At 59.0% G+C, this 27,321-nt stretch overlaps 1 protein-coding gene across 5 annotated transcripts in view; it reads right to left on the reverse strand.

Moving 5' to 3' along the window:
* Window positions 1-19,394, reverse strand: part of TNS1 (tensin 1) — a 280,050-nt gene extending 260,656 nt beyond the window's left edge. For 2 of the 5 annotated variants that reach the window (XM_050916920.1, XM_050916918.1), the window contains exons 1-2: window positions 19,299-19,394; window positions 6,691-6,805 (exon numbers count right to left, since the gene is read on the reverse strand). In XM_050916920.1, coding sequence (XP_050772877.1) covers window positions 6,691-6,805; window positions 19,299-19,379 — 196 coding nt within the window. In that variant the 5' untranslated portion in view covers window positions 19,380-19,394. The remainder of the gene's footprint in view (window positions 1-6,690; window positions 6,806-19,298) is intronic. The other 3 variants (XM_050916921.1, XM_050916922.1, XM_050916923.1) reach the window with 3 other exon arrangements.
* Between the last annotated feature and the right edge of the window lie 7,927 nt (window positions 19,395-27,321).

Here is a 27,321-nt window from a genome sequence, read left to right on the forward strand (position 1 = left end):
ATGTCCCTGACCTCTCTCTCCAGGTTCTGGGCTGCTTTCCCAGTGACTCTGAATGGGAAACACCTGATGGGGAGATTGTCTCCCACCTCAGCGAAGAGATCCCCCCGGGGGTCTTCCCCCTTCTCCATCCAATCCTCCCTCTTCAGGTCCAGGGGTCCCCTCACTCTCCTCCCATCCAGCAGCTCGAACGGGAAGAACCCTGTGGATTCCTGGGGCACCACCAGCTGCCTCCCGATTCCCCCCAGTTCTACTTCCCCTTGGGGAGCCCATTCCCAGGACAGGAATCCCTTCTCCTGCAGGACTCTGTCCCTGCAGCCTTCCCCAAGGGGGTTTGCAGTGCTGTGGCCAGCAAGTTCCTGCAGCTTCTTCAAGGAGGGATCCCTCTGCAGCTCGGTCTGGGATTCAGCGGCTGGGGCAGGGAGTGGGACCTGCTCCCTCTCGCTGGCTGGGCCTGGAGTCACAGCCCCCCTGAGCCCTGTCCCTGGTAGCTCCCTTCCTGCTGTGTAATCACTTCCCAGCAGCGCGTCTGGACCAGGCAAACCTGTTTGGCAGCTGACCTGCCCTGCCCGGGTGTCCCCCCACTCAGCTGGGATCTCAGCTGCCCCCGTGCTCAGCACTGCCCTTGCTGTCCCAGTGGGGCCAGGCAGCGAGCTCTCTGCTCTGGTCACAGCATCAGAGCCAGCGTGAGCCCCCTCTCCGGTGTGCAGGGGGGCGGGGAGCATCTCTCCCTCCCACTCAGTCCCAGGGGGCTGGTTATAGGTAGGCAGGTATCCTGAGCCCTGCAGCCCCTCCCCCCTGCCAGCCAGGTCATTTGCATTTCCACTGACCATTTCCATCCTAGCCAATTGGTTCCCTGGATTTGAATTCAAACCCTCGGCCGTTACAGGAGCGGGGCCTGGATCCTGTCCCATGGGGAGACAGTCACCCCCCAACAGGGCCTCCCAGCCGATATCCTGGAGAACCCCAACGACCAGCCAGCCCAACCCCTCCTGGGTCTGCACAGGGATCTGGGCCATAGGCAGGGCGAGGGGCTTCACCCCAGGGAACTTCACCCAGGTCCCACAGTCCCTCAGCATCTGGGGCTGCACCACCACAGTTCTCTCTGTCCCAGGGTCTCGCCCCCGCAGGCGTGTTTCCCCACTAACCCCTGGGCAGCCCCCTATGTCTCTCTGATCCACCATCACCAGTCCACGCTGCTGCTGCTTCTCCTGCAGCTTTTCCTCGGGCTCTTGCTCTCTCTCACGGTCCTCTTGCTCTCTCGGGCTCTGCTCCCATCCCATCCGTCTCCAATCTCCTGATGGGGAACCCAATCGTGAAGACCCTCGTCTGATTGGGGACCAGACTCCCGGGGATGCCTGGCTGATGCTCCAGCTGCTCTCAGATCCTCTTGTAGCCCCATCTGGGCCAGGAATCTGCTCCTCAGAGCGGTCCTTCTCCTCCAACTGCACGATTAACTGTGCCTTGGTGAATTTCCCCATGTGTAACCCTCTCTTTGTGCACAGGATCACAATGTCCTTCTCAAGGAGCTGGTGATAGGCCATCACTTCACCGTTCCCAAGTGGCTCTGGACTCACAGGCCTGTGTGCTCTTGGCTCCCCCATGGTTTCCAGGAAGAACCCCTGGTGTGCCAGCCCTTCCCGTGATCACCACCTCTTTGCCAGGGTCGAGCTGCAGACTCCTCCGCCCCTGGGACTGCTCCTGCAATCCCCCGGGGAACCCTGCTACTGCAAAAATCCTTCTCTCTCCCAGGGTCGAGCGGCAAGCTCCTCCGCCCCTGAGACTGCTCGCTGCAGTCCTCAGGGGGACCCTGTTACTCCAACAGTCCTTCTCGCTGGTCACACACTCCCAGAGGTTAACCGCCCCCTGAAACCGTCCCACTCTGAGCCTTCAGCATGCCTGGTCCTCATTATCCCTCCTTTGTTTTACTGCTCCCCAGTCACTTACTGCAAGCAGCGCCATTCACGGGGTGCAGTACGTCCCGCCGCTGCCACCAGTTGTCACGGAGTCACCGGGCGATGCTCCAGAACTGCTCCCCACCCAGCCAGGCAGGACTTTGGGGAGCCTCCTCTCCCTAGGAGCAGACTTGTTCAGGGCAAGAAGCTCACACAGCTTCACCTCCTGGGTCTCTCCTTGGAGCATTCAGCATCCTCTGCCCCTCCGTGCACTTCCCACAGCGAGCCCGCCCCAGCGGGGTCCTGGGGAAGCCACCGGGTTCTGCACCCCCACTTTGCAGTCAGACGTGACTCTCAGCCAGCCAGTAAAACAGAGGTTTATTCGACGACAGGAACAGGGTCTATAACAGAGCTTGTAGGTACAGCGAACCGGACCCCTCGGCTGGGTCCATTCTGGGGGGCAGTGAGCCAGACCCCCAGGTCTGCCCTCCACCCTTGGCCCCAGCCAGCTCCAGACTAACCACCACTCCCAGCCCCTCCTCTCTGCTCAGCCCCTTTCCCCGGGCCAGGAGGTCACCTGATCCCTTTGTCTCCAACACCTTCAGCTGGCACCTTTGCAGAGGAGGGGCCCAGGCCATCAGTTGCTAGGAGACAGAGTGTCAGGCATTTAGGTGCACTGGCCCTTTGCTCTGCCAGATACTTAAGAACTGCCATGGGGACACTGAGGCACCAACACAGTATTCAGAGAAAACATTAAGAACATTCCCAGTTCGTCACACCCTCACCAAAGGCTCTTAAGCAAAGTAAGGAGTCATGGGATAAGAGGGAAGATCCTTTCATGGATCAGTAACTGGTTACAAGACAGGAAACAAAGGGTGGGAATAAATGGTGAGTTTTTACAGTGGAGAGAGGTAAATGGTGGTGTCCCCCAGGGGTCTGGACTGAGACCAGCGCTGTTCAACGTATTCATAAATGACCTGGGAAAAGGGGTGAACAGCGTAGTGGCAAAGTTCGCAGATGATACAAAATTATTCAAGATAGGGACGTCCAAAGCAGGCTGCGAAAAGCTACAAAAGGATCTCACAGAACTGGGTGACTGGGCAACAAAATGGCAGATGAAATTCATTGTTGATACATGCACAGTAACACACATTGGAAAACATAATCGCAACGCGACACGGACAAGACCGGGGTCTGAATGAGCTGTGACCACCCAGGAAAGATCTCGGAGTCACCGGGGGCAGTCCTCCGAAAACTTCAGCTCAATCTGCGGCAGCCGTCAAAGAGGCGAGCGTGCTCAGAAGGAGGAGGAAAGGGATAGGAAATCAGACAGAACATGTGGGGAGGAGTGAAGGCTCAGTGGGTTGAGCACTGGCCTGCTAAACCCAGCGTGGTGAGTTTAATCCTTGAGGGGGGCATTGAGATGCTCCCAAGCATGCAGCAGGGCCCCATGGCCCTGTGGGAGTCTGGTGCCAGTGGAAGGAGACTGGCAGCTCTGGACACTGATTCCCCCAGGTCATCCCACAGCAGAGGCAGCGACGAGGGAAGCTTCCCACGTGCCCCATCCCAGTGGAGTCGCTCCCTTCTTAGTCCCTCTGATCACATCACCAGCCTGGCTGTGAACCCATCTCTGGGCTCTCCTCCTCTGGGAACTGGGCTGAGACTCATAGACTCATAGACTCTAGGACTGGAAGGGACCTCGAGAGGTCATCGAGTCCAGTCCCCTGCTCTCATGGCAGGACCAAATACTGTCTAGACCATCCCTGATAGACATTTATCTAACCTACTCTTAAATATCTCCAGAGATGGAGATTCCACAACTTCCCTAGGCAATCTATTCCAGTGTTTAACTACCCTGACAGTTAGGAACTTTTTCCTAATGTCCAACCTAAATCTCCCTTGCTGCAGTTTAAGCCCATTGCTTCTTGTTCTATCATTGGAGGCTAAGGTGAACAAGTTTTCTCCCTCCTCCTGATGACACCCTTTTAGATACCTGAAAACTGCTATCATGTCCCCTCTCAGTCTTCTCTTTTCCAAACTAAACAAACCCAATTCCTTCAGCCTTCCTTCATAGGTCATGTTCTCAAGACCTTTAATCATTCTTGTTGCTCTTCTCTGGACCCTCTCCAATTTCTCCACATCTTTCTTGAAATGCGGTGCCCAGAACTGGACACAATACTCCAGTTGAGGCCTAACCAGCGCAGAGTAAAGCGGAAGAATGACTTCTCGTGTCTTGTTTACAGCACACCTGTTAATGCATCCCAGAATCACGTTTGCTTTTTTTGCAACAGTATCACACTGTTGACTCATATTAAGCTTGTGGTCCACTATGACCCCTAGATCTCTTTCTGCCGTACTCCTTCCTAGACAGTCTCCTCCTATTCTGTATGTGTGAAACTGATTGTTCCTTCCTAAGTGGAGCACTTTGCATTTATCTTTATTGAACTTCATCCTGTTTACCTCAGACCATTTCTCCAACTTGTCCAGATCATTTTGAATTTTGACCCTGTCCTCCAAAGCAGTTGCAATCCCTCCCAGTTTGGTATCATCTGCAAACTTAATAAGCGTACTTTCTATGCCAACATCTAAATCGTTGATGAAGATATTGAACAGAACCGGTCCCAAAACAGAACCCTGCGGAACCCCACTTGTTATACCTTTCCAGCAGGATTGGGAGCCATTAACAACTACTCTCTGAGTACGGTTATCCAGCCAGTTATGCACCCACCTTATAGTAGCCCCATCTAAATTGTACTTTCCTAGCTTATCTATAAGAATATCATGCGAGACTGTATCAAATGCCTTACTGAAGTCTAGGTATATCACATCCACCGCTTCTCCCTTATCCACAAGGCTCGTTATCCTATCAAAGAATGTTATCAGATTAGTTTGACATGATTTGTTCTTTACAAATCCATGCTGGCTATTCCCTATCACCTTACCACCTTCCAAGTGTTTGCAGATGATTTCTTTGATTACCTGCTCCATTATCTTCCCTGGCACAGAAGTTAAACTAACTGGTCTGTAGTTTCCTGGGTTGTTTTTATTTCCCTTTTTATAGATGGGCACTATATTTGCCCCCTTCCAGTCTTCTGGAATCTCCCCCGTCTCCCATGATTTCCCAAAGATAATAGCTAGAGGCTCAGATACCTCTTCTATTAACTCCTTCAGTATTCTAGGATGCATTTCATCAGGCCCTGGTGACTTGCAGGCATCTAACTTTTCTAAGTGATTTTTTACTTGCTCTTTGCTTATTTTCTCTTCTAAATCTACCCTCTTCCCATAAGCATTCACTATACTAGACATTCCTTCAGACTTCTCAGTGAAGACCGAAACAAAGAAGTCATTAAGCATCTCTGCCATTTCCAAGTCTCCCGTTACTGTTACCCCCTCCTCATTGAGCAGTGGGCCTACCCTGTCCTTAGTCTTCCTCTTGCTTCGAATGTATTGATAAAAAGTCTTCTTGTTTCCCTTTATTCCCATAGCTAGTTTGAGTTCATTTTGTGCCTTTGCTTTTCTAATCTTGCCTCTGCATTCCTGTGTTATTTGCCTATATTCATCCTTCGTGATCTGCCCTAGTTTCCATTTTTTATATGATGCCTTTTTATTTTGTAGGTCACGCAAGATCTCAAGGGTAAGCCAAGGTGGTCTTTTGCCACATTTTCTATCTTTCCTAACCATTGGAATAACTTGCTTTTGGGCCCTTAATAGCGTCCCTTTGAAAAACTGCCAACTTTCCTCAGTTGTTTTTCCCCTCAGTCTTAATTCCCATGGGACCTTGCCTATCAGCTCTCTGAGCTTACCAAAATCCGCCTTCCTGAAATCCATTGTCTCTGTTCTGCTGTACTCCCTTCTACCCTTACTTAGAATTGCAAATTCTATGATTTCATGATCACTTTCACCCAAGCTTCCTTCTACTTTCAAATTCTCAACAAGTTCCTCCCTATTTGTTAAAATCAAGTCTAGAACAGCTTCCCCCCTAGTAGCTTTTTCAACTTTCTGAAATAAAAAGTTGTCTGCAATGCAGTCCAGGAACTTATTGGATAGTCTGTGCCCCGCGGTGTTATTGTCCCAACATATATCTGGATAGTTGAAGTCCCCCATCACCACCAAATCTTGGGCTTTGGATGATTTTGTTAGTTGTTTGAAAAAAGCCTCATCCACCTCTTCCGCCTGATTAGGTGGCCTGTAGTAGACTCCCAGCACGACATCACCTGTGTTTTTTACCCCTTTTAGCCTAACCCAGAGACTCTCCACCCTTCCGTCTCCTATGTCCATCTCCACCTCAGTCCAAGTGTGTACATTTTTAATATATAAGGCAACACCTCCTCCCTTTTTCCCCTGTCTATCCTTCCTGAGCAAACTATACCCATCCACACCAACATTCCAGTCGTGTGTATTATCCCACCAAGTTTCAGTAATGCCAATAATGTCATAGTTGTATTTGTTTATTAGCACTTCCAGTTCTTCCTGCTTATTACCCATACTTCTTGCATTTGTATAAAGGCATCTAAGATACTGGTTTGATTTTGCCTCCCAGCTTTGCCCTGACCCTCCTTCCTCTCTGCCATTATAGCCCGTGCTCCCTCCTGCTTCCAACCCATCTCCCAGGTCTTGTTCCCCACTTTCCTGTGGGCTTTGCTCACCTGTCCCCGTCGAACCTAGTTTAAAGCCCTCCTTACCAGGTTAGCCAGTCTGTGCTCCCCAGCTCATCTCACGGGCGGCCACCCAGCGGCCGCCACACAGCACCAGCGTGGCTCAGTCCACTCCCCGGTCGCGCTGAAGCTTGTGAACTCACCTCGGCAGGTGCTGCCCTCCTGCATGATCGCCTGCCCGCAGATCCCACATGGCTTCACCCTCTTGAAGCTCTTCACCTTAAACGTGTGGGAGGAGGGGGCCTCCAGGTCCTCAGGCTGTGGGGGCACAGAGAGGAGAGTGGTCAGTCACCCACGGCCGGGCTCCAACCCGTGGAGCCCCCCCTCCCTGCCCCAGCTACCAGCAACGGACTGAGCACCACAGACATCAGAGTCCCAGTGCTCTACCTGGTCTTTGCCACTGCCTCTGTCAGCAGCCTCGGGCAAGTCATTTCACCACCCCGCCTCAGTTTCCCCTCTAGTAGCACAATGGATTGGCTCCCATTCCAGCAGAATAATCACAGCTCCTCAGCAGATGCAAACTGGTGCAGCTCCCCTGGGATGAGTGGAAGATGCTGATTTGCGCCAGCTGAGCTTCCGCCTCCCACCCACCCCATGCTCAGGTGAGAGTAGAGTCTGACCCCCGGGGGATTAGGTCGATCCCAAGAATAAGAAAAAGGCAACACCACTGAACAGCAGGGTCAGAGGGAATCACTTGTTTATGCAACACAATTAACCTGTGGAACTCACTGCTACATGAGGAAAAGATTATGGACCAAATCCTCAGCAGGTGTAAATGGGCATAGTGCTAGCTCTGGGGAATCGCGCCAACTTCCAGTCACACCCCTCCCCCTGGCTCCTCCAAACGTGCCAGGACTGGCAGCAAACGGGGGGCAGGGAGGCCACCTTATGCACACGTGTAGTGCCTAGAAATCAGGAGGGATCCCTTTAGACAGTCTGTGGGCCCCTGGGCGGCGCTCACTGTGTCCCATGTTCCTGCAGCTCCTGGACGCCAGGCAGAGCAGCCGTGTGCAGTTCTGCCAGTGCCTCTCACTCCCGACCCGCAGCCCCTGCTAGCCCAGCGCTGTGCTCCCTACACAGTTCTGCCAGTGCCCCTCACTCCCGACCCGCAGCCCCTCTACCCCAGCTCTGGGTGTCCCTGGAGCTGAACGAACCAGTTAAGACATGTCCTTTGCAAGCTGCAGTGCAATTTCCTGCTGTGACTAACTGGGAGTGAGATGGGACCCCCCCAGCCACTGCAGATCAGACCCCAGCTCCCCCTGGGTGGGAAGCAGGAGCCCTGGCCAGGCCCCTGGGCTGCCCCCGCTCCCTCCCGGGGCTGCTGGAGACGCTGCGCTCATTAGCATGCCGGCCCCTTTGCACGTGAGGCTCCGTCTGCGACAGGGCTGATGCAGCATAGGGGCTGGCACCGTGTGCCCGGCCTGGCTGGGCCACAGCTCATCTGCATTCAGATCCCACTTCTCCCAGGCCCGGGAGGGGGACTCTGGGGGCAGCTCGCTCTCAGGGCCCCGATGCCTCGATTCTGAGCCTTTCTAGGGGACCAAGGTGCTGGGAGCCTAGCCAGGGCCCCGGGGGACTCCCCGCAGCAGGGAGGGGGACCTGCCCCAGCGGGCGTGATCCAGAGACAGCCCTGACCCCACCCCCGGGCAGCCCAGTGTCTCAGCTCAGCACGGCGCTCTGCACCAGGCCGGGCCAGAATGCGCCAGGGCCCTGCTGAGCTCCCTGGGCCGCTGCTGCCCCATTTCTATTGACAGCGGAGCCGCCCAGCAAGCCCCTACCGCAGGACTGGCAGCTCTGAGGGGCAGGCTGCCCTAGGGGATCAGAGCCCCAGACCCCACCCCAGCTCCAGCCTAGGGCCCAGCGAGGGCCGTTCTGCTCTGTGCCGCGATGAGACCACAGTCCCCCCAGCCTGCCGTGCGTCCCGGGGCAGGGCCTCGGTCGCCCCCTCGCTGGCGCCCCACGGATCTGAGGGGCTCTCGGGGCAGCTCCCCTCAGCAACTCGTCACCGGACGGGTATTGCGGCAGAAATCACCAGGTCGATGCAAGCAAAATGTTTAACGGGAACGTGCCTGTTTTACTGACGCTTCACCCACAGTGGCTGGGTGCTGCCATCGGCCCGGGGGGCAGGGCTCTCCGCGGGCAGGGCTCCCCGCAGGCAGGGCGCCGGATACACCAGCTTCAAGCCCTGCCCTGGAGCAAGCAGAGCTGGGTCGGGAACCTGGGTGCCCGCGGAAAGCCCGGCTGCAGGTGGCGAGGGGGTGACAGCTCCTGCCTCCTGCCCCAGCACAGAAACGATCAGTAAACTCAGCAATGGGCACAACGTGGAAACCTCGTGTTTCGGCCTGGCCGATCCCGGCTAACCCCGGCCAACCCCCAGCCGACCCTGGCTAACCCCTGGCCTGAGCCAGGCCTGGCCGATCCCGGCTGTCGCCCTGGGGACTGACTTGGCTGCAGGGCGAAGCGAGCTGGATCAGCACACAGCCCCCGCTTGCAGAGAGACGCTGCAGCCTGGGCTGTTTATTTAAGCCGGCCTGAAGAGCGAGGCATCGTCAGGGCGATAAACCCTATGTCTGGATCCCAGGTCCTCCAGCCACCCCACGGCCGCCCTGCAGCCAGCCTGCGAGCCGCCCCCCAGCATGCCCACCCGGCCTCCCCACGCCCAGGCCACTGAGCCACTCCCGCCAACTGGGCCCTCCCCAGCCCCTGCCCTGCAAGCCGCCCCCCCCAGCATTCCCACCCACCCTCCCCAAGCCCAGGCCGCTGAGCCACCCCCCCAACTGGGCCCTCCCCAGCCCCTGCCCTGCGAGCCGCCTCCCCGACATGCCCACCCGGCCTCCCCACGCCCAGGCCACTGAGCCACTCCCCCCAACTGGGCCCTCCCCAGCCCCCGCCCTGCGAGCCGCCCCCTCTCCCCAGCATGCCCACCTAGCCTCCCCAGGCCACTGAGCCACCCCCCCCAACTGGGCCCTCCCCAGCGCCCATCCTGCAAGCCGCCCCCTCTCCCCAGCATGCCCACCTAGCCTCCCCAGGCCACTGAGCCACCCCCCCCAACTGGGCCCTCCCCAGCGCCCACCCTGCAAGCCGCCCCCCCTCTCCAGCATGCCCACCCAGCCTCCCCAGGCCACTGAGCCACCCCTCCCAACTGGGCCCTCCCCAGCGCCCACCCTGTGAGCCACCCCCCAGCATGCCCACCCGGCCTCCCCACGCCCAGGCCGCTGAGCCACCCCCCCTCAACTGGGACATCCCCAGCGCCCACCCTCCCTACGCCCAGGCCACTGAGCCACCACCGCTCCCAGACTGGGCCGTCCCCAGCGCCCGTCCTGCAAGCCGACCCCCCAGCATGCCCACTTGCCCTCCCCACACCCAGGTCACTGAGCCACCCCTGCCCCCAGACTGGGTTTTCCCCAGCACCCACCCTGCAAGCTGCCCCCTCCCCAGCATGCCCACCCGGCCTCCCCACGCCCAGGCCACTGAGCCACCCCTGCCCTCAGATTGGGCCCTCCCCAGCGCCCACCCTCCGAGCCACCAGGCAGAAGAGGGACCTGCAAATCCCTGCCCCACCCCAAGTTCTGCAGCATCCCCGACTCCCTGGGGCAAGTGCCCAGCCTGTGCAGAGACACCCCTGCCAGCCTGTCTGACCCCTAGGAAGGGAGGGGGCAGGGCGGGCTATAGGCCTGGGGGCTGAGACCCACTTCACGTGCTGGTCACTAGGGGGCAGGGCCGAGGGCTGATGCCAGCTGGCGGGTCTCAGGCCGGCTTGACAAAGCCCTGGCTGGGATGATTTAGTTGGGGTTGGTCCTGCTTCGAACAGGGGGCTGGACTAGATGATTCAGGGTGGGCAGAGAGGAGATGCCAAGGATTCACTGGGCCCCCCAAGGCTGGACTCTCCCCTAGAAAGGGCCTGGCAGAAGCTGGCCCCACGGCTCCCTCTCCAGGGATGCAGAGCATCACCCTCAGGGGTGCCCGGCTTGTGTCCGGCAGAGCCCTGGAACTGCCTCCACCCAGGGGCTGGCACCCGGCCTCGCCCAGGGAACCAGGCAGGGCCAGAGCAACGCTGCCCTCCACCAGCAGGCCCGGCTCAGGCCTCGACCACGGGGACAGGCCAGGTGCCGGGGGGGACAGTAAACCAGACTCTCAGGGAGACGGATCAGATCATGCAGCCCTTCCTCGGGCACAGAACTGGGCACCAGGGACCCACCCGCCCCCATGAGCCATGGGGCGCTGAGCCCTACCCCGGGAGGCAGCTCAGACTCTCTACGGGGTCATGGGGCACTGGAGGTAACCTGGCTCCCTGAGAAGGGGGGTGGTTGTGATCCACCACCACCCCCGGAGCTCGGACTAGCTCGAGGTGCCGACCCAGGGACATCAGCCCTGCGTATGGGGCCAGGTTAGGAACCGGCCACCCAGCTCCTGTTCCTGCTCATCATGTTCCTGTCCCCTCCCGGACTCTGATAAGGGCCAGCTGCTTGCAGCTGCCTCCAAGGAACATCCCAAACCTCGACCTCCAACCCCCTGGCCAGCCTTCCTCGGGGCCCCAAAGAGGCTCGTTCACAGAGGCCGAGCAGTGGTGAGCTCCGCGCCCTTCCCAGCTGGGTCACATGAGTGTCCCGGCGCAGCTGAAGCAGCCAATGCCCACCAGAGCCAGGAGACGGCATTGGGGGATCTACTCTGCTGAGCGACCTGGCCACCAGGAATCCCCCATCCCCTCCTCCCCGCTGGGGAAAGTCATTAAACCAAACGAAATCCACTCATTCCTGACAACCAAAGCTCTAATTAGACTAGTAATGCCCACCAGTGCCAGGCCAGCCCCATCATAGGCGGGCATCAGTGCTGGGGGATGCGCTCTCTCTTCTCCAGTGGCAGTGAGTTCCACAGTCTGAGACAGGCCTGTCTCCTGCACTCAGCAGCTCCCCCTACTGGGTGAGAGTGTCCCTGCCCCAGGGGGAGGCTGGGGAAGGAGGCATCTGTCAGGACTGATCCCATGGGGTGAGCTGTACGGCGGGACAGAGACCTTGCATGGGGCTCTGCCTCATTCGGGAGCCAGGGCAGGGGTGGGACGCCAGGAGGATAGGCTCCCGGCACCTCGTGCTGCTGAACTGATGGGCTGCTGCATGTGGAGCTGCTGGAGCTCTCTCCGGGCACCGTGGCCTGGCCTGGGTGGGACTGGGACAGGCGTGGGCAGCTGGCCAGGTGCAGAGAGGAGGGGGCGTTCCTTGGGCACTGATAGCATGGAGGAGCCTGGGTGCTCTTTGCCGGGTGAGGGCTGGATGAGAGGCAGCGGGAGACCACCTGCCAGAGCAGAACACCGTGCCCACAGCCCCTCCCTACTAGCCCAGATCATGACAAGGCTGCATCTCTGGGCATTACCCACCCCGTGCCGAGCTGCATGGGCGGCCAGGCCTCGGAGCCCCCAGGAACACGCTCTTTCCATCTCAGCTAGGGGTGGAGATGCGGAGAGCCAGCAGGTAACCCCCAGCCCGCACCCTGGCTCCCCACAGTTGCCAGGGACCGGACTGGCTGTGCACACAACCCAGATGCGGAGCTCAGGCCCCCTCAGGCAGGAGCACCTGGGCAGTAAAGCTGCTGCGAGGGAGGCTGGTTCAATCCCCCGGCTATGCCTTGTTTGACTATGGGCACATCCTTGCCTCCTCAGTTTCCCCAGTTGTGCAATGGGGCCAACAGCCCTGCCCTGCCTCACGCGGTGGGGAGCTGGGAAGATAAATACAGCGGAGAGGGCGAGGCTGATGATGGATCCAAGCGCAGGCCAAAGACTTCTCGCCACGGTGCTCTCTGCACAACCCTCGGGGGCCACCCGAGTGGGCTCCCTCGAACTGCCGCTTCCCGGGCCCGCAGGGGATGGGGACACTCTCCTATTCACAGCTCGGGCATGCCCAGCGCATACGGGAAAAGCCTGCGCCCGCCCCAGCCAAATGTGAGCTGCTTCCTAATCAGGGGGGGGGTACCCCCCTCCCTGCAGCAGGAGCGCGGGGGGTTCGAGACCTTCCCATGCAGCTTAACTCCCACCCCTCCTCCTGGGACCCAGACACAAAACGAGCCCCCAGCAGGGACGGGGCGGGAGAGGGATTAGCTTGTTTGTTCCCAGCCCAGCTCCTCTCCCTCCGGCGCAGGGCCCAGCCTGGGCTGGTGGGCCTGGAAGGACCGAGGGGGCTCTCGCGCAGAAGGGGGCATGGGGACAGCCCCTACAGTCACAGCCTGGCAGGGATAGTAGCCCAGTGCTGCCATCATGGGACGGGCACGGCCCCGGGTGAGGCGAGCCCCACCTGCCACCCACCCCGCCCAGGGGCTCTGTTCATCCCCCCGTGGGAAAAGCAAACTAGCTTCACGCCAGCCATGGAGCAGGTGGGGGGGGCAGTGCCCACTCCTGTCCCCAACTGGATGCACAAGCCACACCTGCGTCTCACAGCTGCCAGGTTCTGGGCAGCTCCAGGTGTGGTCTTTTATGCAAATGAACCTGTGGACTAATTTACATGTACAAACTCATTTGCATGCACCCCACTCTTCCAGCTCCCTGGGCAGGCATCGGTCTCCCTGGCAGCCCTGGGACTGGGGCTCGCCCGCAGCACCAAGCACCACCCCCAGGCTGCATTCGGCCCTGAAAACGGCCTGCTGGAAACTGGCGCCAATGCTCCCGGCACGAGCAGCGCCGGATCCAGATCGGTCACGTGGCATCAGTTGGGCTCCCTCATTCTGGGGCAGCTAGATGGGCAGCGCTCTGGAGCCAGGGCTGTCTTGTTACTGCCCTGCACAAGGGAGCCCCCAACTTCAGATGACAGCCCCCTCCCCCCATCTCAGACAGGTCCCTGCAGTGCCAGCCATAACAGGATCCCCCCGACCTTAGATGGAGTCTGCGCAGCTCTGGGGTCCCCCCATCTGAACCGGGACCTCTAGGTGCTCCCATCATACATCTAAAAGCCATTACCTGGCTAGGCAGCCGGCGCTATTTCATCCCAGCAGCCTCCCTGGATGCCCTGGGCCCTGCAAATACTGAAAGCCCCAGGCCAGGGCTCCAGGCTCGGCGAGGAGGGACGCCGATTCCCCCCCACTCCACTGGCTCAGCAGCTTGGCTGAACAAGGTTCTCCGAGCCCCCTGTGCCCGATGAGTCCCGGCGTCTCCACTCAGCGACAGGAGCCTGGCGTCTCTCTAACCCTGGCGTCCACACCGAGGGGCAGAGGGCAGGTTTGCCTCTTGACCTCGTCAATTACCCCTTGGCCCCGTGCCCTCGCCCCTTGGGAGCATGCAGAGAGCTGAGCTGGGGGTCTAGGAGATGCTCCCTCACTGGGGGAGGAGGCAGGAGCCCTGCACAGGCTCCCCTGGCCTCGCTGGACCCAAACCTGGCTTGGGCACGGCTCTGCGCTCAGGGGTGGGAGGCTGGGCAGGAAAGAGACAGGATCTCTGGGTCTGGTAGCTCAGGAGCCCCCAATCAGCAGCATCATGGCAGCTTAACTGCTGTCTAATTAGCCGTGTTATCCTAATTCTGCTCCCAGCGGCATCAAACGGCAAAGGGCTTTGCAACCCAGAGAACAAGTCCCGGCACCAGGAGATGGAGGTCTGTTTAAATGTCTGACATGACGACCCACCCACCCCCATGCTGCACCCGGTGCCCACCCCTCCAGGCATTGCCAGCAGCCCCCTGCATGGAGGCAGGGAGCCAGGGACCACCCAAGACCACCTCAACTCAAGGGCCCAGGCAGCTTTGCACATTCAAGACCCCACCGTGGTTTTTTTGTAGGACAAGGTATTCTATATACCCTAGTAATCAGCCCAACAATTCCGGTCTGCCTCCCTGAATCCACCATGCAGTTTTGACTGTTCTTCCTCAGTTCCCACCCTACTGTCACACAGTGTTGTCGTGTGCTGTTCAAAAGCTGCCGTACTCCACCCCAGAGGGAGCTGCCTTTCAGAGACAGGTGAAGCAATGGCCACAAGGCGGAACCAAAATTGAGGAGAGTGGCAAAAGCTTCTCCTGTAGTAGGGCCTGAGCAGCAAAGGCTGCCAATGAATTGGGATTGGAACAAGGGCTGTGCTTCCCTGCGATTTCTGCCAAGGCAGAGCCAGGGAGAGGGGCTGGGGGGAGAAAGGGGGGGGGCTTTTAAAGCGATCAAGACGGCTGCAAAGGACCAGGCAGCAGTAACGGCACAGCTCGAAACCGGCCGCGGGGCTGCGGGAGGTCGTGCAAGCATTAGGCCGTGTTTGAGTGAGGAAGGAATCAGGGGTCTGGCAGGATGCAGAATGCTGCAAATGATGCGCCCTGGGGCACAGGCCATTCGCCAGCCTGCGCCGGGGAGAAGCCCCACTGGACACACACTCAAATTAGCTGCTTAGGTGGATTTGGCTGAGCCCCGCCGGTGGCATTCGGAGAAGCCGGAATACAGGGCCATTTGGGGTGATCTCGCAGGGCCGCTCTCCCCTCGCTCAGGGACATGATAGGCAGCCTGCAGCCACGCACCTCTGTGAGCAATTCCAGGGCCGCAAGCTTTCCGAGCCAACCCCGGCCTCTCTCCGCTCCCTCCTGCTGCGTTGATCATAGGCAAAGCTAGGGCAGGAGAATTCCATCAAAGGGAACCTCCGCTCTAGAGAGGACAGTCCTGGGGTGCGTGGGAGGGTGCGTCCGTGGGTGCCAGCCAGCTGGAGGGGATGATCCCCAGTCAGTGTGTGCACAGCATGGACGGGGGAGGTCTCTGCTGCCCCTTGTTGGAGGGAACAGCCTTGATCTGTGTGTGTGTCCATGTGTCCCTGCTGCAGGGGATTCCCGGCTTGTGGGTGCACAGGCTCCAACAGCCAGACTCAGCCGGTTCACATTTAAAAAGGGTCTTTTGCTTCCCCTCGTCCCACCTGCCTCCTCTGCCCACATTATCCCGCAGACACACTGACGGTCAAACGGGGGGCACACTCTGCCCTCCAGCCCCATGGGGAATCATCCCCCCCCATGCACACCGACTGTATCGACCGCAGCAACACTCATCACACCAATAAGCCACTGAATCGACTCGCACGGCTCCCAGCCAACAGCCTGGCATCATACGGGGTTGGAGGACAAAGAGGTTGCCCCAAAACAAGGTGATCGTGCACTTCTGCCCTGGGGCATCGTCCCACCTCTTTGCTGGGACACCGACTGCGCACTAGACAACAAGTGTCAACCACTGATCACTGACCCAGGGTGCAGAGGGCCCCCAAGATCCCACTGTCCCTTCCCGGCTCTAGGGGGCACCAGCCCTCCTCACTTTCCCTCTTCTTGAGCTAAGCCACAACATGGCCAAAGCAAACCAAAAATCAACCCACTGGCCATAGCGGAGCGCATTGCTCCTTTCCCATGATGCACTGGGAAGTGAAGCCGCCTGCAGGGAACTTGGCTGGAGGAGCACAGGGTGCAGGAGGGACGAGTTTGGAGGAGGCACCGGGCAGTCAGTCTGAGTGCACATGGCTGGAATGCCAGCAGCAATCGCAGCACCTCTGTAATGGTTCTGTTAAGTTTCAGAGGCCTGGAGTCCTCTCCCATTATTACCCATTACATGGAACAGGAGGAAAGGTGTTAATCTAGCTAATCCCAGTGCTGGGGTCTCCTCCAGGCATCTAGCTCTCAGCTGCCCCATCACTGCCCTCATCCACATGGATGCTCTCTGCTTCTTGCCAGGCGAGCACAGCCATCCGCCTGCGTGCCCCCAACGCCATGAGCTGTCACGCTAGGTTTTGTTTCTAATTGCTTAAGATAAGGTGGCACAAAGCAAAGCCAGGCCTTGACTGCAGGTGACTCACTACTAGATAAGCCAAGAAAGGGACAGCATCCAAGTCTCTGCAGTGGAAGACAAGAGGTGACCTTGCTAAACTCCCTGCTCCCCACCCATGCCCCAAAACATCGACACAACGGGCCTCGCGGATGGACAAAAGCAAAGGGAGAATTGTGAAAAGATAAAGTGAGTAGCAGAACCAAAAATAGAACCCAGGGTCCCAACTTCCCATCTTTTATTCTGCCTTTAAAAAGCACTCCACCCCAGATCCAGCCATACATGGAAGGGGGGGGGCATTGATAGCAACACCTCTGAATGAGCCATTATGACATGCAGACAACTGATAAGAGAAGCTAAAGGTGTTGGCTAGTTGGGTTAAAGATAATAAGGAGAACGTGTGATTTCAATCTATCAGGAACAAAAGAACCTAGCTGTGGTCTAGGTTGGAGACTAGAGCAGGATGGTAGAATTGTCCCTAATAATAGAGACAAGGCAGAAGTGTTCAGTAACTATTTTTGTGATGTATTTTGGAAGGAAGCTGCTCCCCTCTACTTTTCACCACACTCCCACTGCTTTAAATCCTGCTTGGCATTTTCAAAGGTCCAGAAAACGGGCTGTCCCAGCCAAAGAGAGCCCCTGAGATCAGGGATCTGTGGACAGCAGAGCTTAGCTGCTGTGAGGCTGGCTGGGATAGTGGCTAAGGCAGTCAGGACACCTGGGTTCTATTCTTCGCTCTGCAACTAGCTCTGCTGGGTGATCTCGGGGAAGTGCCCCTTTCGCCTCCACCCTCCGTCTTTCTGTTCAAGCTCTGTGCGGCAGGGACTCTCTCTCCTTTGGCCTGCGCCTGGCACAATGGAGGTTCTATTGTTGGCTGCTTCAGAAACACAGATCACACAGGCCACCTCTTCCCAGGCTTCAGCTCACTCAGCTGTCGAATGGCTCAAAGAAGATTTTGCCCTTCCCCATGGGAGAGGCAGGGTCGGACCCCAAAGCACTCAGCGAGGCCACGGTCGTGCTGCGAACCCACAGCCACTCGGATCCTGCCCCAGCCCGCGTGCATCTCCTCGCTAGCAAGGGAGGTCCTCGAGAACCTGCCAAAACCCCAGCGCGCCCAGGGATGAACCCGCCCCACCAGCTCCAATGAGCCCTGCAAGGGAGTGACAGTGGAAGGGACGGGAGTCCCAGCACAGGCAACACCCCAGAGAGAGAGAGATCCAGGAGACAGAACCCACTAAGAGCCGCCTGCCCTGGCACGGGTGCCCAGCTTCCCCTCTCAGAGACGGCCTGGCATCCTCTGTACCCCAGCTCAACCCCGAAGAAACAGGCCTAGACCGGTGCAAAGAGCTCTCCTCTCCCTCGCCAGCCCTGACGTCAGCAGCAGATTATTCATTAGCTCATTAAAGAGGCGGCTGGGGGAAGAAAGCTCCAGCCCCCATTCTAGCTGCAGATCTCTGCTGTCGTGTCCCTGATTCTCCTACACTTCCCCCTCTCGCCCCCCAGTTATCCCTGGACTGTGACCACTTCCAAATCCACCTGCCCCAGCTGCTGGTTCCTACCTCTGAAGTTAGAACAGGTCCCAGCCTGGCTGGGGACTGGCCAGGGTAGGTCTGGCTGAGGGGAGCTTTTCCGGCCCCTCCTGGCTCTGCCAGCCCAGGACCCGCCAAAAGCATTTCCACAGCAACAGGGCCATGGTGCTACCAAGGGGGGTTACTGGAGGGCCCAGGCCGAGGGGCTCTGGGAAGGATGGGGTGCTTGTCATGCAGCTGTCGTCCCACGGGACAAGAGCCTGGTGCCCCCACTATGTCTCACCAGTGGCGTGAGTGGGGATCTCGCTGGAGGAGGGGGCCGCTCTGGGGTCACAGCGAGGAAGGCAGGGGCTGCCGAGGGCAATGGAAGAGAGACAGAGCAGAGCTGTGGGGCAGGGACTCTCCGGTGGGTCCGGGGCCACGGCCGGGCTCCCGGGCCGGTCAGCAATAAAACAGGAATAAAACTGCGAAAAACCTGCCCCCTGCCCCCCATGGCCCTTCATAACCCCGGTTGTGCCCTCCTCCCAGATCTGCACACACCAGCTCAGCTCCACAGTGGGATCTGATCCCATTCCCCCCAGCAACCAGTCACCCGGACATCCCCCGCTGTCTGTGGCACTGGGATGGGGGGGATGGACTATCCCTCCCCCAGCCCCCTACAGCACACCGAGACACAGTCACCCCCCACACCGGGGGGCACCGTCCCTCCACCCTGCCTCAGCTCCCTGGGCCTGACCCTGCGAGGTGCTGAGCTCCCTCCAAGATTGTGGGGAGAGAAGGAAAGAGCAGGGACTCCCAGGGGGAACAACACCCCCTCCCCCTGAAACGCAAAATCAGGTGCCCAAAAAAGTGATGCTGGTGCAGTTAGCAAAGGAGCGGAGAAAAGACAAGAGCAGCCAGGCGCAGCCCAAGACTTTCCCTCCCGTCCCCAGCCGGGCTAGCTGGCTAGCAGCCCTGGTAGCCACATGCTCCTTGAGAGCTTCAACAATTTCCATGCAAAGCAGCCTCCAGAGGAACCCCCTTCTCAGGTCAGTGCTGCTATCCCCCCACCCCGACCCCCCTCACCAGTCGGGGCTGCAGACACTTGTAATCGACCCTTGGCAATCAATCCATGCACTGGCGTGAGCAAGGGGGGGCGGTGATAGAAAAAGCCCCCCCACACCTCTGTCCAGCTGTCCTGCCGGGAACTTCAGTCCAAGAGACCATAAATCAACGCAGCGTAGGCCGTGGGCTCAGCCCCCCCCCATGGGAAGCATGTCCCGTCTCCCCATTCCCCAGCTGGTGAGTGTACAGTGTAGCCGGGGGGGGAGAGCAGACAGGGATTTCCTTCCCGCACCCCCCGAAGTGCTTGCAGCATTGCCAGTTTAGTAGTTTGCCAGCCCCCCTGTCAATTCAACACCCCCTTCCTCAAATTTTATGCCCGGGGAAGGCTCTGGGAAGGGCCTGTCCCCCGGCAAGTTCGCACGGCTTCCACCTACCCAGAGCATGCAGGACAAGCAAACCCAGGTCATCCTGTCGCCAGTTCTGGCCCCCGGCAGGCTCAGCGAGACCGATGGCATGGCAGCCCCGGGCACGGGGCAGCGGTGGGGCAGCTGGGCCAGACGCGCAGGAGGAGATGCCAGCCCATCTCTCCGGCAGGCAGCATCCCAGTGTGTGTCTCGGCCGCTCACTAGTCCCTGCCTCCTTCCCCCGTCACTCCAGCTATTTTCTTCTTCTTGGGTCAGTTCCTTCGCCTCCGAGGAGGAGGCGGTGCCTGGAGGAAAACCCTGCCAGGCGCCTACAAAATCCTCCCCCGGCCACACAGCCTAGCCCTTTTTTAAAGAACCCAAGCGCCCGGATTTCCCAGGCATCTGCCAGCCCCATCTCCCTGCTGGCACCCTGGGGAGAGGGAAACCTGCCCCCAGCAAGGCAATGCCCTCTCCACCTGTCCCACCTTGGACCTGCCAAAGCCTCCTTCACTTTGCAGGGCCAGGAGCCGGTTCCCAGCTCAGCCCCGCAGCATGCTGGCTCTGGCCCAGCTCGGCCTCGGGAAAGATTCGTTTCCAGGCTGTCAGCAAAGCGCAGATTTTGCTGGGTTTCAACAGGCCATTTCCCAGCTCCCTCCTCCCTTGGAAAAAGTTAGGAGGCGGGTAAAAAGATGCCAGCCTGAGACCAAGGTCCCCAATGTGCCCCCAGAAAAAGGGCAGACTTTGAGCTGCCCACAGCACGCAGCCCCCACCCAGGGCCTTGGGGGTCAAGTCTCTGCAGCCGTCCAGCCCTTGGTCTCTCAGTGGGACTGGCAAGAGAGGTAGTTCCAGCTGGAGTGGAGGTCGGGGGACGTGGACACTACTCCAGTGGGCCCAAGCAGCCACCAGATGAGAACCCGCTTCGGAACGGGCCACCTGGCAATGAGAGATGGCTGGGTCCCCTCACTGCCAGCCCCTCGTGCTAGCCAGCCGGTCACCCTGCATAGCTGGACACGGACAAAATGGGCCTGTCGCACTTCCCCTATTCCTGCCCAGCTCAGACCCCCAAAGCCAAAGGACACAAACCTCCGGGGGTCGTGGGCTCCCCGCCGTGACAGGCGGAGCCCTGAAAAAGCCAAGGGCAGTGCCAGCCAGGCCGGGACCCCAGCCCCATAGTCCAGCAAAGCCGGGCACCATTTTCCAGCAGCACACGGCTCCGGCCAACAACCAGCTCCTGTGCGTCCCAACCAGCTGCGTGCCCGGCTCCCCCAAGCCAGGCCCTCACTAGGAACAGCTTCGCCCTGGAAGCGCATTTTCCCCCAAGGTCCAAGCCAACATTTGGTTCCCATTTCCTTCCACCAACGCACCCGCATTCACTCCCATCCAATTTCCACATGTGCCTGGGCCCGGAGAAGCAGAGGGGGCGGGGGCCAGCGGCTCTCAATGAAAGGAGAGGGGAGGGGGAAGGAGGGAGCCGTTTGGGGTTAAATGCTGCAAAGGTCGGCCCTTTCCTGCAGTCCAGGGGGGGTGGGAGCTGGGGGACGCTGAGGGGGGTTCAGCCTCCCACCCAGAGAGCGGGCTGGTCCCTCTCCACTGGCCTGCAGCTGGGTGGCAGGCAGGGAGGGGGCGCTGGGCTCTCAAAAGCCTTTAACCCCCCGCCCCCCCACACCCCTTACAATTAACTTTTGCCAACCTGCCTGCTGCCAGCAGAGCCTTTATTGAGGCCTGAGGCCAACCCCAGCCCCACGGGACGCCGGCTCCCCCCAGCGCCACGCCTGCCCTCACAGCTTTACTTTCACTCGGGCTGCAGCGGGAGCAGATGTGCCAGGATGCCCCGGCAAGGGAAAGCCACTGGCCCACGCCAGGGAGACTCCCCGGAGCTCCTGATCTCAGCCTCTGGCAAACAAACACCAGGGGGGTGGAGAAACACCGACCAGCTGAGTCCACATGTGCCCGCCTCGCCCCAAGCACCCTGGCTGCCCGGTCCCTCAACGCTCTCCTCCAGAGGGGGGCGCTGCCCAGGCAGCGGGGAGAGCGGGCAGCTCAGAGGAGCCAGGAATGGGGCAGAGACACATGCCCCCCCACTTTGGGGCACTGGTTCAAAGCCAGCCTAGGTCATCTCCATCTGCCCCCTAGGGGGCACATCCCAGCCCCGAGGACTGCCGCTGCAGCTGGAGTCAAGAGCAGCTCCCCCACCCCAAAGGCGCCCTGGCTGGGCAGTGGCGTGACCTCTTCATGGACCGTGTCCGCTCCCCATGGTACCTGGGCATCACCCGCGCCTAGCCCAGGAGGCAGGAAGGATCCTGTACACTCTCTTTGGGTCCTTCTCGTAGATACGCTACCCAGCCCCCACCCCAAGGGCTCCCCCAGGAGCCGCCTTGTTGCCAGGGGTAGGGGGGGGAAAGGCTGCGTCACCAGGCCTGGGAGAGCCGGAAACCAGCCCACACCGTGCCCGGGGGGCAAGAGAACTGGCATCATTAACTTGGCACACATTCCTCACCCCTTCTCTGCTCACACATCCCCTCGCTCCTGCTCTCCTACCCCACTGCCCTCCCCAACCACCTTACACATTCCCCCTCAGCACCCCAACCCCATCCATCCTGCACCCCCAGGCCCTGCTAAAACACCCAGAGATCTGCCCACCTCCCCTCTCGCTGTGCCCCAGCCCCCATCACCCCCGCTCCCGCACTCAATAGGATCCCGCAACAAAGCCTGCGAGCAGGGCAGGGCCGGCCGAGCCCCTGCTTGTGTTCCCCAGACAATGCTGCCTTTTATACAGGGCCGAGGCAGCCAAGAGCGGGATGGGACCACCCCGGCTCCCGGCCTCCCCCGCTGCCTGGGAACACGCAGCTCCCTCCCCGCCCTGCGCCGGCCCTACACAGAGCCCCCCGCACCAGCCGGGCCCCTTTCCCCAAGGGCAACCCTGGATCTCGGCCTGCCAGCCAGATGGGATCCAACAGCCCCTGGTTCCTGCTGGGGACGGAGGGCCTGGGCCACCCCCCCGCCCCTCTGGGGAGGTGCTGCAGGAGCAGGTGGGGGACACCCCACAGAGCACCAGAGCAGCACCAGGAGGCTGCAGAGGGGGCAGGGGACTTTGGGGACCCATCGGAGAAGGACTAGGCTGAGAAACCATGGAAGAAACGAAACAGTAGGGTAGGGGCTGCAGCATCAGGACCAAAGAGGGAGCTAGGACATATTGGGGTGGGAAAGCACCAGGGTGACCAGGGTGAGGTGGGGGGGCGGATGGGGCAGGGGAGGCTAGGACGCATGGGAAGAAATGGCATGCCCTCGGCTCTGGGAAGATGAGGAGCTGGAGAGACCATCGCCCCTGAGGCTCTGGGTAGCGGCTCTGCCCAGATACCAGCCGAGGACCCCAGCCAGCAAGGGGCTCCTTGCCCTGTTCGTGCTGGAGAACGGGCATCGCTCAGGGCAGGCAGGCAGAACCGTGGGCTCCAGGGTCCAAGAAGCACCCAGAAATGAGGGGGCTTCTCCCAACCTTCCAGGCCTGAGCCAAAGCCAATGGAGATGCTGCTGCAGGCTCATGGAGGAGCTGGCCCCCCAGGCCCAGGATCAGGTGGGAGGTCCCTGGAGCTGGCTGGGGGATGATGCTGGGTGGGCTCTGGGCACGTGACTCATGGCAAGTATAGAGTGACCAGGCGTCTGGTTTTCAACCAGAACACTCGATCAAAAAGGGATCCTGGCGGTTTCGGTCAGCACCTCCATGCCACGTGGCTCCCAGGAAGCAGCGGCATGTCCCCACTCCAGCTCCTATGTGTAGGGGCAGCCAGAGGGCTCCGCACGCTGCCCCTGCTCCACGCGCCACCCCTGCAGCTCCTATTGGCCGGGAACCACAACCAATAGAGCTGCGGGGGCAGTGCCTGCGGACAGGGTAGTGTGCAGAGCTGCCTGACCGCACCTCCGCGCAGGAGCCAGAGAGGTGACATGCCGCTGTTTCCAGGAACTGCTTGAGGTAAGCACCACCCAGAGTCTGCACCCCGACCCCCTCCTGGGTTCCAACCCCTTGGCCCAGCCCTGATCTCCCTCCTGCACCCCAAACCCCTCATCCCCAGCCTCACTCCAAAGCCTGCACCCCCAGCCTGAGCCCTCACTCCCCTCCCCACACCCCAACCTCCTGCCCTCTGAACCCCTCGGTCCCAGCCTGGAGCACCCTCCTACACCCCAAACCTCTCATCCCTGTCCCCACCCCAGAGCCCACACCCCCAGCCAGAACCCTCACATTCCTTCATGTCCCCCAAACCTCTGCCCAGCCGATTCCCCTCCCACCTTCCGAACCCCTTGGTCCCAGCCTGGAGCACCCTCCTGCACCGCAAACCTCTCATCCCCAACCCCACCCCAGATCCCACACCCCCAGCCGGAGCCCTCACACACCCTTCACCACAACCCCCTGCCCCAGCCTAGAGTCCCCTCCCACACTCTGAACCCCACATTTCTGTCCCCACCCCAGAACCCGCACCCCCAGCCCAGAACACCTCAGCTCCACCCCCCCCCGGAGCCCCTTCCTGCATCCCAAACCCCAGAGTCAGCACCCCCAGCCAGAGTCCTCACCCCCTCTTGCATTTCAACCTGCCACCTCGGCCTGGAGCCCCCTCCCACACTGTGAACTCCTCATTTCTGGCCCCACGCTGGAGTCCGCACCCCCAGCCAGAGCCCTCACCCCCTCCCGCACCCCAGCCAACCCATGAAAATGAGCAAGTGAAGGACGGTGGGGAGAGCAAACAACAGAGGGAGGGGGGATGGAGTGAGCAGGGGTGGGGCATGGCGGGGCTCAGGGGAGGGGAGGGCAGGGCAAGGGTGTTCGCCACATACCCCACCTCGATCTGGGCACCGCTTGGGGGGAGAGACCCAAACCAACACACTAGAGTAGAGGTGGGCAAACTACGGCCCATGGGCCACATCTGGCCCGTGACACCCTCCTGCCCAGCCTCTGAGCTCCTGCCCCAGGAGGCTACCTGTCAGGGGACGGGGAGGGCAGGGGTGCATGGGGAAGGTTCCCGGCAGGCAGTCAGGAAGGAGAGGAGGGGTTGAGTGGAGTGACAGGGGGCATTCGGGGCAGGGGTTCTGGGGGCTGTCAGGGGACAGGGGGGTTGGATGTGGCAGGGGTCCTGGGGGGGGCCGTCAGGGCGAGAAGCGGGGAGGGTCGGATAGGGGTCAGGGGCCAGGCCATGCCTGGCTGTTTGGGAAGACACAGCCTCCCCTAACCCACCCTCTATACAATATTGGAAGCCCGATGTGGCCCTTAGGCCAAAAAGTTTGCCCACCCCTGCTCTAGAGCCAGTCTCTCCTCCAACCTGGGGGAGCTGAGACCCGGAGCTGAACTACGCAGCTCAGCCACATCCCTCCCAACGGGCCACCCGCGAGTCTGATAGACTCATAGACTTTAAGGTCAGAAGGCACCATTATGACCGTCTAGTCTGACCTGCTGCACAATGCAGGCCATAGAATCTCACCCACCCACTCCTGTATCAAACCCCTAACCGATGTCTGAGCTACTGAAGTCCTCAAATCGTGGTTTAAAGACCTCAAGGTGCAGAGTGTCCTCCAGCAAGTGACCCGTGCTCCACACTGGAGAGGAAGGTGAAAAACCCCCAGGGCCTCTGCCAATCTGCCATGCAGGAAAATTCCTTCCTGACCCCAAATATGGCAATCAGCTAAACCCTGAGCATGTGGGCAAGACTCACCAGCCAGCACCCAGGAAAGAATTCTCTGTAGTAACTCAGATCCCACCCCACCTAACATCCCATCACAGGCCATTGGGCATATTTGCCGCTAATAATCAAAGGTTAATTAATTGCCAAAATTAGGCTGTTCCATCGTACCATCCCCTCCATAAACTTATCAAGCTTAATCTTGAAGCCAGATATGCCTTTTGTCCCCACTGGAAGGCTGTTCCAGAACTTCACTCCAACGATTAGAAACCTTCATCTAATTTCCTCTAAACTTCCTAGTGTCCAGTTTATATCCATTTGTTCTTGTGTCCACATTGGTACTGAGCTTAAATAATTCCTCTACGTCCCTGGTATTTATCCCTCTGATATATTTATAGAAAGCGATCATATCTCCCCTCAGCTTTCTTTTGGTTAGGCTAAACAAGCTAAGCTCTTTGAGTCTCCTTTCATAAGACAGGTTTTCCATTCCTCGGATCATCCTACTAACCCTTCTCTGAACCTGTTCTGGTTTGAATTCATCCTTCTTAACCACGGGAGACCGGAACTGCACACAGTATTCCAGATGAGGTCTCACCAGCGCCTTGTATAACGGTACTAACACCTCCTTATCTCTACTGGAAATACCTCGCCTGACGCATCCTAAGACCACATTAGCTTTTTTCACCAATACTCCGAGGTCCTTCTCTTCTTCTGTTACTTCCAACTAATGAGTCCCCAATTTATAACCAAAATTCTTGTTGTTAATCCCTAAATGCATGACCTTGCACTTTTCACTATTAAATTTCTTCCTGTTACTATTACTTCAGTTACAAGGTCATCCAGATCTTTCTGTAGGATATCCTGGTCCTTCTCTGTGTTAGCAATACCCCCCAGTTTTGTGTCATCCGCAAACTTTATTAGCACATTCCCGCTTTTTGTGCCAAGGTCAGTAATAAAAAGATTAAATAAGATTGGTCCCAAAACCGATCCCTGAGGAACTCCACTAGTAACCTCCCTCCAGCCTGACAATTCACCTTTCAGTATGACCCGTTGTAGTCTCCCTTTTAACCAGTTCTTTATCCACCTTTCAATTTTCATATTGATCCCCATCTTTTCCAATTTAGCTAATAATTCCCCATGTGGAACCATATTGTGACGAACTGGGAAAGTTCTTAATGTTTTCTCTGAATACTGTGTTGGTGCCTCAGTGTCCCCATGGCAGTTCTTAAGTATCTGGCAGAGCAAAGGGCCAGTGCACCTAAATGCCTGACACTCTGTCTCCTAGCAACTGATGGCCTGGGCCCCTCCCCTGCAAAGATGCCAGCTGAAGGTGTTGGTGACAAAGGGATCAGGTGACCTCCTGGCCCGGGAAAGGGGCTGGGAGGGGTTGTTAGTCTGGAGCTGGCTGGGGTCAAGGGTGGAGGGCAGACCTGGGGGTCTGGCTCACTGCCCCCCAGAATGGACCCAGCCGAGGGGTCCGGTTCGCTGTATCTACAAGATCTGTTTTAGACCCTGTTCCTGTCATCGAATAAACCTCTGTGTTACTGGCTGGCTGAGAGTCACGTCTGACTGCAAAGTGGGGGTGCAGGACCCGGTGGCTTCCCCAGGACCCCGCTGGGGTGGACTTGCTGTGGGAAGCGCACGGAGGGGCAGAGGATGCTGAATGCTCCAAGGAGAGACCCAGGAGGTGAAGCCGGGTGAGCTTCTTGCCCTGAACAAGTCTGCTCCAAGGGAGAGGAGGCTCCCCAAAGTCCTGACTGGCTTGGTGGGGAGCAGTTCCAGAGCATCGCCCGGTGACTCCGTGACACATATCAAATGCCTTACTGAAATCAAGGTAAATTAGATCCACTGCGTTTCCTTTGTATAAAATATCTCCTGCCCGGTGCAGAGCACAGACCCAGCCCAGGGATTCCTGCATTGCGCCCAGGGAGCTTGAGTTTCTTCCCTAGGGAGGAAACAAATGGAAAACTTGGGACATCACCAAAAACCTTACAGAGACACAGGCGCCTGCCCCGGCACCTCCAGGCTTCCTCCGCCCCTGGCACCACTCCACCACCTGAGAGGCTGGTTTCCCCCTTGTCCCCATAAGTCGGGGGGCCTGGTGCAGTGAGGATCTGATAGGCTACAGCTCCGGGCAGGGATAGCAGAGTGTTTTGGGAAAGGCCTGGTGTGGTGCCACAGCAGCTCACATGGGGGGGAAGAACGGTGCTGTTACTCCGGTGCTGTGGATCCTAGCGTATTTGAGAGACCCTGCAGTACCCGCTACCACCCCAAGCCCTGACCACCCAAACAGTTTTGCTCAGCAGAAAACTAACAAAATCCCTTTAGTTCCAACTACAGTTCCCAGCCCGAGCGACTCAGATGCTTTCACCGTGGATCCAAACCTCCCT

This window comes from Gopherus flavomarginatus, chromosome 10 (assembly GCF_025201925.1).
Source record: "Gopherus flavomarginatus isolate rGopFla2 chromosome 10, rGopFla2.mat.asm, whole genome shotgun sequence".
Taxonomy (NCBI): Eukaryota; Metazoa; Chordata; order Testudines; family Testudinidae; genus Gopherus; species Gopherus flavomarginatus.